This window comes from Bombina bombina, chromosome 2, assembly GCF_027579735.1.
Source record: "Bombina bombina isolate aBomBom1 chromosome 2, aBomBom1.pri, whole genome shotgun sequence".
Taxonomy (NCBI): Eukaryota; Metazoa; Chordata; class Amphibia; order Anura; family Bombinatoridae; genus Bombina; species Bombina bombina.
Genome location: NC_069500.1, coordinates 778,955,609 through 778,969,091, shown reverse-complemented (window position 1 = coordinate 778,969,091; position 13,483 = coordinate 778,955,609). Strand labels below are relative to the sequence as shown.

Genomic DNA, 13,483 nt, shown 5'->3' with positions numbered 1-13,483 from the left:
CACCGGTAAGTCAGAAAAAAACCCAGGAGCAGAACAGGAACGGAATAGTAACATCCATTTACGCCACAAACGAAAGCCACAGGCTTTCCTCGGATAGGCAGTCAGACTAAACGTCAAACCATAGTAACTAGCCAACCGAGTAGCTAGAAAACTTGCACCACAACATTTCTGGAAAGGAACAAGAGAAAAAAAAACTCAGAAAGCAGGGCGGATCAAGTCCCCCCCCTGCTAGAAAATGGGGTAAGGGAGAACAACACCCTGACCAATAAGGAAAAACCAACTACCTGCTAAGGGAAGGTTCCCGAACCAACTGCAAGGCATCCCAACCTAAGTAAGGATCCTTCGAGAGACAAGATACGTGGTCGATGCCCAAACAGAGCAGTCAGAATTCCTGACCCCTACTCTGATCGAGCAGTCCTATCACAGAAGCGACTGTCAATGTCCCAAGGGCAAAAGAGATTAAAAAATCCCAGCATCGACAAGGCCCAGAGATAATGAATCTCCAACCACGAGTTCCTAAGGAAAAAGAGGCACCGACACCCAGAGAGACTAACTCGGGATCCAGGATACCTATATTCATTACCCCTCAGAAACCCGAAGGGAGGGTATACTGCAGACAAGAGAAAACCCCGACCCACTGAACTCCTAGAATCAGATGAGGAAATCTACCTCAGGAGGAGCCAACTGGATAGGCGCAATAGAACAGATCCTTATAAATAGAAGGAAAATGAAGAAATCCAGGAATATTCCAGTAAAGAAATTCCCAGGAAAAACATCCTCAATCTCTCCATAAGAGATAAAAAGAACCGCCCCAGTAGGAACAAGGAGATTTCCCCAGGACCGGGAAAACAAGCCTGCTACTGAATGCCAGACAGATCCAAGACTATTAAAATCTTGAAAATGAAATGATCTTACCGGAATCTATGCCATGGAACAGTAACACTGTCCTTCAAGTTTGACAGATAGTAGCATTGTTTCTGACATGGACTTGAGTGAAGAAAGCAGGCGGCGAAACTCATTAACGCTGATTGCTTATGGAGCTGTTAATATGAGTCAGGATGGTTTGGCAGAAAGACTCTCCCTGCATCTCCGGACTCTAACTTTCATCCATGCTCTCACTGAGAGGCTGACACTTCTCTGCCAACCTCCTGTGACAAAAGGCAAAGAATGACTGGGGGATGAGGGAAGTGGGGGAGGTATTTAAGCCTTTGGCTGGGGTATCTTTGCCTCTTCCTGGTGGCCAGGTTCTGTATTTCCCAAAAGTAATCAATGCAGCTGTGGACTTTGCCCGTTTTAAGAAGAAAAATATCTAGCTATGCTTCACATGCACTAGAAGCATTTTTGCAAATACATATATATTGAAAATATGTTTCTATTCAAAAATGCAATAAATCTATGTGTGTGTATATATATATATATATATATATATATATATATATATATATATATATATATATATATATATATATATATATATATACACACACAGGGAGTGCAGAATTATTAGGCAAGTTGTATTTTTGAGGATTCATTTTATTATTGAACAACAACCATGTTCTCAATGAACCCAAAAAACTCATTAATATCAAAGCTGAATATTTTTGGAAGTAGTTTTTAGTTTGTTTTTAGTTTTAGCTACTTTAGGGGGATATCTGTGTGTGCAGGTGACTATTACTGTGCATAATTATTAGGCAACTTAACAAAAAACAAATATATACCCTATTCAATTATTTATTTTTTACCAGTGAAACCAATATAACATCTCAACATTCACAAATATACATTTCTGACATTCAAAAACAAAACAAAAACAAATCAGTGACCAATATAGCCACCTTTCTTTGCAAGGACACTCAAAAGCCTGCCATCCATGGATTCTGTCAGTGTTTTGATCTGTTCACCATCAACATTGCGTGCAGCAGCAACCGCAGCCTCCCAGACACTGTTCAGAGAGGTGTACTGTTTTCCCTCCTTGTAAATCTCACATTTGATGATGGACCACAGGTTCTCAATGGGGTTCAGATCAGGTGAACAAGGAGGCCATGTCATTAGATTTTCATCTTTTATACCCTTTCTTGCCAGCCACGCTGTGGAGTACTTGGACGCGTGTGATGGAGCATTGTCCTGCATGAAAATCATGTTTTTCTTGAAGGATGCAGACTTCTTCCTGTACCACTGCTTGAAGAAGGTGTCTTCCAGAAACTGGCAGTAGGACTGGGAGTTGAGCTTGACTCCATCCTCAACCCGAAAAGGCCCCACAAGCTCATCTTTGATGATACCAGCCCAAACCAGTACTCCACCTCCACCTTGCTGGCGTCTGAGTCGGACTGGAGCTCTCTGCCCTTTACCAATCCAGCCACGGGCCCATCCATCTGGCCCATCAAGACTCACTCTCATTTCATCAGTCCATAAAACCTTAGAAAAATCAGTCTTGAGATATTTCTTGGCCCAGTCTTGACGTTTCAGCTTGTGTGTCTTGTTCAGTGGTGGTCGTCTTTCAGCCTTTCTTACCTTGGCCATGTCTCTGAGTATTGCACACCTTGTGCTTTTGGGCACTCCAGTGATGTTGCAGCTCTGAAATATGGCCAAACTGGTGGCAAGTGGCATCTTGGCAGCTGCACGCTTGACTTTTCTCAGTTCATGGGCAGTTATTTTGCGCCTTGGTTTTTCCACACGCTTCTTACGACCCTGTTGACTATTTTGAATGAAACGCTTGATTGTTCGATGATCACGCTTCAGAAGCTTTGCAATTTTAAGAGTGCTGCATCCCTCTGCAAGATATCTCACTATTTTTGACTTTTCTGAGCCTGTCAAGTCCTTCTTTTAACCCATTTTGCCAAAGGAAAGGAAGTTGCCTAATAATTATGCACACCTGATATAGGGTGTTGATGTCATTAGACCACACCCCTTCTCATTACAGAGATGCACATCACCTAATATGCTTAATTGGTAGTAGGCTTTTTTTGGAGTAAGACAACATGCATAAAGAGGATGATGTGGTCAAAATACTAATTTGCCTAATAATTCTGCACTCCCTGTATATATAAATATATATATATATATATATATATATATATATATATATATATATATATATATATATATATATATATAATTTTTTTTTTTTTTTTTTTTTTAAACAATTCAATTTTAATTGAGGTCATTATTAACAAGGTACAGCAGTAAGTTTTTGGGTTTTTCTAGCTGATTCTTTCCATTTTACATAGTAGTCAGACAACAAGATACAAAACATCTTACTAAATAAATCATACCAATTCCCCTATCGAGGATCAGCTATTTATCCATATCCTTACAATTTATACAAATAAATTAGGTAGCCGGTCATCCAATAACATGGACTATACTCTCTGTAACACAATGAGTAAAGAGTAATGGCATGTCCGAGGTAAACTCATGAGAGCTTAAGGAAATAGCTCCATGAGTGAAATAACAACATTTATGAACAGCAAAATGCAACGTATACATAACAATACTTACAGATATCATTGCAAGTGAGCTTGTGCAATCTCAGCAAGTAAAAGTATGATAGAGAAAGAGGGAAGAAAAAAAAAGATTGAATAAAAGGGAGGTGGGAGATAGGGGCGGGGGGTAGCAGGAAATTTTTCCTTTTTTCGCAATTACTTTACCTATTGTAGGGGCGCTCTGCTGCTTCCAGTGTCTTGCAATAGCAAGCTTAGTAGACATTAGGATGTAGATAAGGAGGTGTTTTTGTGGTTAAGCTGGCTTTGGCAAATCCAAATGTAACAAATAGGTCTCAGGGCCCTTTTCTGTCGGGAAGGCTAGGTGTCTGCATAGGACAAGAACTTTAGTCCACAACCGGTGAACTTCCAGACAGCTCCACCAAATGTGGATATTGTCCCCTTTTTTGCCACAACCTCTCCAACACCTATCTGGGGTGGTAGGCGAGATACAGTGAAGTCTAGTAGGGACCAGTGCCATCTCGTGAGTAATTTATTGTAAAGCTCAAAGAGGGTTATGCAGTGGATTACCTGTCTTGTGTCAGCGATGGCTCTCGTCCACACCTTAAAATCTAGTACTCTATCTAGGTCCCGTTCCCATGCCATGATGTTATGTGTCTTTTGTAATACGGGGCAGTGCAGGAGGCACTGATAATGTGTTGTAAGTGGCTTATATCCCTGCAGTCCTAGTTTCCAGCGGAATTCCCATAGTGTGTTGGGACGTGGGGCGCTTTTAAAGAAGTTCCAACTGCTTAATAAGGATCTAAACCTCATCACTTCAAAGTGCATTATCTGTGGAATTGTACAATGTGAGATTATCTCGGAGCAAGCGGCCCAGGTGTTTCCAATATGCAAATCCTGAATAGTCGCAAGATTTAGGTTAGTCCAAGCCATGGAATTTGAATCTAGTAACCCTTTAAGTAATCCCTGTATACTATGGACTGGGGATGGATGTGGAGCTACCATCGGGGAGTGACGTAATTTGTGCCACGTAGAGAGGCAATGTTTAATTACTGCGTTGGATGGGGAAACAGGGGACTTACAGTGTTGAGGGATCCAAAGTAGGTTGGGATGGAGGGTACCATGGGGTAGCGAGGCCTATTCAATTTCATACCATCTAGGGGGTTCTTTAGAAATGCCCCATCCTAATATATAAGTAAGCATCGCCACTTTGTAGTACAGCTTGAGGTTGGGAAGACCTAGGCCCCCCTCTATCTATTGGAGCCTGCAAAATTCTACTCGCTATACGGGGAAGTGAGTCCGCCCAAACATATTTATTTAACAGTGATTGGTAAGTATCTAGGTATGTATTTGGGATCTTTAGTGGGAGACATCTATAGAGGTAGGTGAGTTTCGGCAAAATCATCATTTTAAATGCAGAGATTCTACCCATCCAAGAAATTTCCTTATATCTGGGGAGTGTCAGCGTCTGTTTGAGAGTTAGTAAGAAGTGGTCATAATACGTCTCAATTACTGTCTTAAAGTCATGTTATAGGAAGACTAGTAAGGTGTCTGATCCCTCTGCGGTTCCATTTAAATTTGTATTTGCTTTGCAGAACGTGGAGTTGGGCATCTGGGAGATGCAATGGGTAAGCCTAAGTCTTAGTCACATTAAGCTTATAAAAGTAGAGTCTACCGAAACGTTCAAGGAGATTCGGGAGGGAGTGGTCTGGGTATGTAAGGAAAACCATTAAGTAATCTGTGAAGAGACTTCTGATAAGTCCCATGTACATATATACCTCTGATATTTTTTATGTGCTCGAATGGCTGTTGCCAACGGTTCAATGGCCAAAACAAAAAGGAGAGGGGGGACAGTAGGCACCCCTGTCGAGTGCCGTTCCTAAGAGCGAACGAAGGGTCGGGAACAAAATCCCAATCCCCCTCACCCTAGCCGTCGGGTTAGAATACAGTGCCCCCACCACTCAACGGAAACCATCCAGTAAACCCACAGATTCAAGTACCGCAGTCAGATAGTCCTAGCGCACCCTGTCATCAAACGACCGGGTGAGAAGGGATCTCCCCATGTTGTCAACTTCTGTAAATATTTTAAACAGTCAACGCGTGCTGTCCGTACCTTGACGGCCAGTCACAAAGCCGACCTAATCTCTGTGTATGAGACTAGGCAGTAAGGGACTAAGTCTAAATTAATAAGTGAGATGGGTCGGTAGCTTTGGCACAGAGAAGGGTCCTTACCTTCTTTGGGAGAGTTAATATTGAAGCCTCCAAAATCTCCCGACAGGTAACCCGTCTCAAAAGTTTCGGCAAACAATCTCTGCAGATAAGGAATTAGATTAATCGCATATGTTTTGTAGAAAAATGCGGTGTAGCCTTCCGGCCCGGGTGCTTTGTGCAACTTGAATGACTTAATAACTGATTTAATTTTGGAAGCAGTTATGGGATCGGCAAGATGGCCGTCTGGTCAGTGTCTAGTTGGGGGAGGTTGAGGGAGGCCAGGAAGTCTGTAATAGTACGAGTCTCCGCTTTGGGAGTGTTCGGACAGGTATCTAGATTATATAGCTCCCTGTTATAGGCCATAAAGGCTTCACCAATATCTTTGGGGTCGTGAAGGGTTCTACCTGAGGATTGAATCTTCTGTATTCTCGAAGTTTAGAGGCCAACAACCTGTCTGCCCTATTTCCCTGGTAGTAAAACAATTTTTTAAATTTCAATAAGGAATCCTGCACTCTTAAGACCTCCTTTGCTGTGATTTCAGCGCGAATCTGCCCTATACGAGAGCATAACCTGGGGTTGGGATGGAGCTTGTTATCCCGTTCTAGGGATCGAAGGTCCCCGAATAGTTGTGCAGGAGTGGCCCCTTGTTTACGTTGCAATTGCGCCGTCCGTTTAAAAAAAAGTCCCTATCAGGAACGCTTTCATAGCCGCCCATAGAGTAGTGTTTGTTGTCTGTCCCGTGTCATTTGTGGTAAAGAAATCCTTCAGGTCAGTAGCTGTCTGTTGTGTCCAGGGGTTCTTTAGCAGGTGGTCTGCTAACCGACACGCTTTTGCGTGACCATCGGGGAAGGAGGGGTTGAGTGTGACCGATACCATGTCCTGATCAGACCACGGGCAAACCACAATTTTGGCAATGTGTGCTCTGTCCAAGGTCCAAGAATCTGTGAATATGTAGTCAATGCGGGAATATGAGTGGTGTGCCATGGAATAGAAGGTATAGTCTTTTTCGGTTGTGTGTAGACATCGCCATATGTCGAAGAGATTGTATCCCATCATCAGATTATGGAATCTTGGCGATGGGAGGCAAACCCCGGGTCAGGGTCAGTCGTGTTGTAGGATCGTCTATCTAATAAGGGGTCCCAGGTGGAATTAAAATCCCCTCCTATAAGTATAGACCCTCTCTTTATCTGATCAACTCTCTCCAGAAGGTGTTTGAAGAATGTAGCCTGTCGAGTATTGGGGGCATAAATGTTAACAAGGGTATAGAGGTTGTCATCTAAATAACAGACAATGATTAGATATCTACCTTCTGAGTCCCTGTCTATGGTGATGGGGATATATTTTACATAATTTCTAATGAGTATAACTACGCCCCCTTTTTTTGTGTGAATGAAGCTGTTTCGCAAATTGGGTATAAGGTTGACCTGAGCTTATGGGGAGAGGGTTCGGTCCAGTGTGTCTCCTGAACATATGCTATCTCTGTCTTTATGTTTTTTCAAGTATCTTACCAGTAGGCTCCATTTCGTGGGTATGTTGAGTCCCTTAGTATTAAGGGTGGAAATAGTTAGGTCTGTCATATGGCTATCGAAATAGGACCTCGCACTGGGCTCTAACTTCCAACCTGCTGGGAGAGGGGAATGGCAAGGAGGAGAGATTGAGGAAGAACAGCAAGAGAAAGACAAAAGAAGAGAGGAAAAATAAAACACATTATCACATTTCACAGGCATTTATAGAGTGTGGGTGGTGGTTAGTGCATAAAAGCACTGCCCAAGGTGACTCTGGGAATTCCAGGTATGGATTCACAGAGTAGCGCTCAAACAAGTACACTAGTACTCACTAAATGAGGGGGGGGGGAGTGAGTAGGAAGGGCCTTCACTCGAAATTTGGGTTGTAATCTTTTCTATCCTCCGGGCTCCAACTAGGCCACTGTAGTTATACTGAGGCTTAATGTGGGAAGGCGGGTAATAAAGGGCCTTACATTTATAGACACATAACTAGTTGTAAACCTGTGATGTAGAGTTATCACCTAGGGCCAGGTAGCTGGGGAAGGACTGAGGTGATAAACAATAATTGGCCAGGTAAGGGTCTCTCGGCGGAATTAATACTATAATAGCTGACCTTGAGGGGCCATGTGGGGGATAGAAACCTGTGGATTCAAGGCGTTAGTACAAGTATAATAAAAATAATAACAGACACTAAATAAATCCAAGAACATGAACATCACTTATTGTACAGGCAAATGCCAACAGTAATAGGTAACAAGCAACTTGTGAGCAATAGGGCAACTTAGCCACAAACTTATATAACCATAGGAGGGAATATTGAGCTCAATGTTCAGGGACTCCTCCTGAATCAGAGACGGCACATTGTAAAAGGATACTGTACTAGAAAGTTGTTCTGTAGGCACTTGTCTAAGTGGAGCATAAGTCCCTTTGGAGAGAGGCTGAAGTAGAGAGTAGGAGAAAAGGAACACAAAAACCCTACTGGGGGGGGGGTTGCAATGAGTGGAAGACTGTTTTCTGGAAGGCTGATCTGTTCTCTTTGGGAGCGGTTTCCATTCAGGTGCGCCTGCTCTCAGTGGAACCAACCTAGATGATGGTGTCTCCTGGTCTTCCTGATCCTCAGAGAGGAATCCCCACTTTTGTAACAGGATCCGAGCCTCTTCCGTCTTTGAAACCGTATGAGGGAGTCCATCTTTAGTTATCAGGAGCTTTACTGGGAATCCCCATCTGTACCTGATGCCTTTAACTCTGAGAATTTTAGTGTAGTCCACAAATGTTTTCCTCAAGAATAGGGTGTGAGCAGACAGATCTGGAAATAATTGTATTTGCTCAAATTTCTCCGGCAGTGTTTTAGCCTTCATCTATGTTGATGAGTTGATTCTTGATGGAGAAATAGTGAAGCCTAGTTACCACATCTCTAGGCTTATCAGCTGAGATAGATAGAAAGATCAGCGTCCTTAGCTTCAGGGATTAACTCTTTGAAGAATTCCTTTAGGTAGTTCTCTAGGTCCTGATGGCAAATCGACTCTGGGACTCCTCTAATCCTGAGGTTATTTCTCCTTGACCTATCTTCTAGGTCTGCTAGCTTGGCCTCTAGCGAGGAGATCTGTAGGGCCAGGTTCTCCAAATAGGACAGGTGGTTAGTGTGGTCTATAATAAGATCCTCCTGTTTCCGCTCCAAAGCATCAGTCCTTTCCCCTATCGAGGCAAAATCCCTTTTTAAGTCGGCATGTGACTTATTAAACTTTTTTTCATAGAGTCATGATGTCCTGCCAGAAGGGTTTTGATGGTGTCTATTAAGTCTGTGGAGTTGCTAGGAGGTGGCCTGTTATTGTAGCGGGCTGAACCCAGAGCTGGTCCCAGGAGGGCTTCATATTGGGTGTTAGAGTCTGATAGATCCTCGCCTCCTGCTTAACCAAAGAGGCAAGGTGGAAGTGGTCTAAGACAGTTTTCTTTTGAGGATGTTAGGATTTAGATTTCCTTCTTTGGTTCTGAGACATGACGGTTTTAATCTCAGTTCATGGGGCCTAAGATGTATAGGGTTGACACTTTCCAGTCTTGATGCCGTAAATCACTAAACAGTCTCTCGTGGGTATTCAGTCTCTCTTCTTATGCAGAATAGCATATGTCTGTTATATAGTTGGAAACATCAGGTTGGGATTGAGAGCCCTTAGTAGTCAAGCCTCGTTATGAAGACCCCTCCATTTAAGATCTTCTTTAATCAGCAAAGCATAGTGCAAAGGAGTTCCTCTGTCAATCTAGACTGCCCCCTCTTGGAAAGCCCAAGCCCACTTTCCAGGGAGCGTGTCTCCTATCGATGAAGCTGGGAAGGGGTATCTGGGATATGACCCACCTGTGGTTGCAGGTGGGAAATGTGGGAGAGTGGGCTAACGGGTGGGCTCTGCCGGTATGTTGTGAGGGAGTCAATGAATAGCTCCTTATAGATGCAGGGCCTGAAGTATCAAAGCTGTCAGATCCCCAAAAGAATATGAAGCAATTGTGCCTCTCAAATACAGGGGAGAGTCGGTATCTGAGACACTACTCTACAGGTTTTGCACTTGACAGTCGTATTTTTCAAAAGTCACTCTTGACTGTATCCTGCTACACATCACTATAACAATTCACCCCACTGCATGAGAATGATAGTGTAGCTGTATGGTCTAACTGTTTCTTGTGAGTGAGGAGGGCCACAAACATTTGAATTTAAGCTGCGTAGAGGGTAGTGGGTTTAGCCTCATCAGTGTCCCAACACTTTGTGCCCTCAGGTAGGCTCTTAGTGCCTTCAACGGTTACTAAGAGAAAAGCCTTTGATGCCTTATGTGTATGTAATACACCCCTGTGTGTCAGCAATAAGTGTCCAGTACCAGGATCAGGCACACTTTGGAGGGGATCCTGTGTTGGGCCTGGGGGAACACCTCAGTGTGTGGCAGGGTTTTAAAGTTGGTCCCAGATTTATGCCCGTCTGTGGCGCTACTGCTTGTGTTTAAACTGCGAGCTACGCACTTACTTGGCCACTTGGCGGATTCTACTGTGACTCACGGAGGCCTTCCAAACTATGCTCCTCAGTGTTTTCCCCTTAGCTTTTATCCGACTAGCAGTTCCCCCCCCCCGTCAGGCACCCTCCGGTCTCACCGGCAATAGTATGGTAGCTGGTCCCTTGCCGAACGCGGTCCTTCTGGCTGCTCAAAGTTCAGTTAACGGTGTAGCTGGGAGCAACCTCCTCGTACTGTCTCCTCTAGGTTGTGGTCTCTGACAAGCAGACACAGACTCCGGAGCGGAGCCCCAACTCTCCGGAGTGTCTGTGTGATGGCCTGGATCCTGGCGAGTGGAGGTCCGCCGCGGACGCGGTCTGATGGTATAGGACCGTTTCAGGTAATCAGCTCTTTGCCTCTGGCGGTTCAGACAGAGGTTAATTTGTGCCAGATACCAAGGAATGCTCCCACAACTGTCCGATGGCTGTTTAGAACAGTTTTAATAGGTGTAGTGATCAAAGTTAGAAACTTGGGCCCAGGAGCTGAGAGATAGCATGTCTGCCACTTATGGCTGCTGGCTCCGCCCCTTATGTGCATTTATATTTTGACTGGAATGTCCCTTTAAACATTCATGGTTCAAATAGAGCACACAAATTAAGTTTTCAATTTGCTTCTATTATAAAATGCACTTTGTTTACTTGGTATCTTGGAAAAAAAACATACCTAGAAAGGTTAAGGAGAAGCAATAGACTACTGGGAGCTAGCTTGTGATTGGTGGCTATACAGATATGCCTAGGCTTACCAGAGGTCCCAGTTTGACTGAGATTGTCCATGTTTGAGGCGCTGTCCCAGTGTCCCACCTGATTGATCATTCTGTCCCAGCTTGCCAGGTGTCCAGTATTTGACCGGACAGTCCGGTATTTCTATTTGCTGTCTGGTAAAATATATATATATTTTTTAAACGGACAGTTTTGGGTCCATTCGGTCCATCTGCCTTACTGATTGCCTGAGAAACTTTTTTTACAGTCAGTGGCACTGTGAAGCTAAGTAGCGCAGCGCTAAATAGCGCAGAAGTGAGTGACGTCAGTCACATGGTACACAGCACTATGGGACATGCAGTTGCCATTGTAGCAAGACTCTAACAGGCGACACATTAACCCCAGTAGTGCCAGTGACTAGGGCAGGGTATTTTCCTGGCACACATGACTTTGCGGTCACATAATGAGCATCAGGCTGCAAGCCAAGGGCTACTGCTGGTCACTGAGCAAGCATTGCTATAGCAGCAGCTACATGCACTCAGTAGCAGACACTGTGTAAATAGCTATATATGTAACGTTATTTACCCTGTATGTACAGTGCACGGGTGTGTTATGCTTACAATAAAGCTATGTGAACATTAGAAAACATTTCCACTGTATGATTAGTCATTTCAATAGCAACAGTGACAGACTGCGGCCATCATTTTATATGACCTTTGCAGATCACTTCCGGGTTAAGTGTTCACACATGTGCGGAGTCTGTGTACTTAAGGTACTTAAGCCAGACAGATATCTTAGCATGCTAAGGTACTGTGGCTGAGCTCTGTAGCAAACCAAGGGTTGCAGGTTCGATCCCTGGCGGGGTCCACTCAGCCTTTCATCCTTCCGAGTACGATAAAATGAGCAGCGGCTTGAGACCCTTACGGTGATTAGCTGCGCTTTACAAGTACTCAATACATCCAAAAGAGAGGAACATGCTGCTTTAATTTCACAAAAGAACAGGTCTGAAAAAGTTTAATTAAGAAAAATAAAACACCATTACAATATACATTATTCATTTTGCTTACTTTCACTGTAAAATAACTCAACATCATTTTACCCTCTACAGAAAGGCTGAAGTGCCTCCATCTTAAATGAAAGGACACTAAAGTCAGAATTAAATTATTCAGATAAAGCATTCAATTTTAAATAGCTTTCCAATTTACTTCTAGTGTCTAATTAGCTTTGTTCCCTTGTTATCCTTTGTTGAAAAAAATACCTAGGTAGGCGTAGGAGCAGCAATGCATTACTGTAAGCTAGCTGCCATTTGGTGGCTGCACATATATGTCTCTTGTTATTGGGTCACCTGATGTTCATCTAGCTCCCAGTTATGCATTGCCACTCCTTCAACAAAGGATACAAAGAGAATAAAGCAAATTTTAAAGTACAAATAAACTGGATAGTTGTATAAAATTATAGGCTCTATTTGAATCGTGGGGGGGGGGGGGGGGGGATGTTTTTCATGTCCTTTCATGATTGTGCTCTTTTAGGTTAAATTTAACCACTGATTAAAAATCCTGCCCCATCAAAATATTTTAAACAAGGGCATTAATACTCACCAATGAAAAACACGGTTGATAGGATAGGTGAGGCAATGACTTGCTCTATCAAGACCTTTCGTAGTACCACTTTTATGGTAGGACCTGGGAACGTCCGATCCAACCAGATGAACCAGTAATGGTCCACAGGACCAAGCAAACAACCGATTGCAAACATCCTACCTGTGTATAAAAAAATGTCACGTTCTACAGGACAGAGCAGAATCACAGATACTGATGCACACAGAGCAATCATACTTATGCGTACCTGACCTTAGCCAGTCATGTTGCTTCTCAGAATTTTTCTTAACTTCCCAAGTCTGCTGGATGGCATCCCCAATACTCAAAAATACTCCTGAGCTCACAGTGTTTGTGATCAGTAGAGCACGTCCGCTAAACATCTGCCTCCAGCAACCAGCAAACCGGGAAAGTAATGCATAACCCTGGGATGTCATTCTGTCTGCAGGGTGGTGGTCGCCAGAAGACAGACTCTGATTACAGACCTGTCTAGAAAGGAAAAAGGATGAGTGCAATTTGTAAAAGTATTGGCATAGATGAAAAGCCCAGAACTGAATGTGAGGATTAGAACAGGAATGATGAGTTAGATGGGAGGAAAAAAAAATTATGCCTTCAAAAAAATTGTTAGAAATCTATTTTTATTACACTCATGTCCTTGTCTGTCAAATGCACAAAACATATTTAAAGAAACTATTGGCTAGATTTAGAGTTCTGTGTTAGCCGTCAAAAGCAGCGTTAAGGGGTCCTAACGCTGCTTTTGACCGCCTGCTGGTATTTAGAGTCAGGCAGGAAAGGGACTACCGCTCACTTTCTTTCCGCGACTCGAGGCTACCGCAGATCCCCTTACGTCAATTGCGTATCCTATCTTTTCTATGGGATTTGCCTAACGCTGGTATTTGGAGTCTTGGAACAAGTGAGCGGTAGACCCTCTACCGACAAGACTGCAGCCGCAAAAAAAAGTCAGTAGTTAAGAGCTTTATGGGCTAACGCGGGAACATAAAGCTC

At 43.5% G+C, this 13,483-nt stretch overlaps 1 protein-coding gene across 1 annotated transcript in view; it reads right to left on the bottom strand.

Annotated features, from left to right (window-relative positions):
• Positions 1-12,915, bottom strand: part of LOC128647260 (mpv17-like protein 2) — a 68,509-nt gene extending 55,594 nt beyond the window's left edge. The window contains exons 1-2 of the mRNA XM_053700054.1: positions 12,729-12,915; positions 12,482-12,643 (exon numbers count right to left, since the gene is read on the bottom strand). Of these exons, the coding sequence (XP_053556029.1) occupies positions 12,482-12,643; positions 12,729-12,915 (349 nt within the window). The remainder of the gene's footprint in view (positions 1-12,481; positions 12,644-12,728) is intronic.
• Between the last annotated feature and the right edge of the window lie 568 nt (positions 12,916-13,483).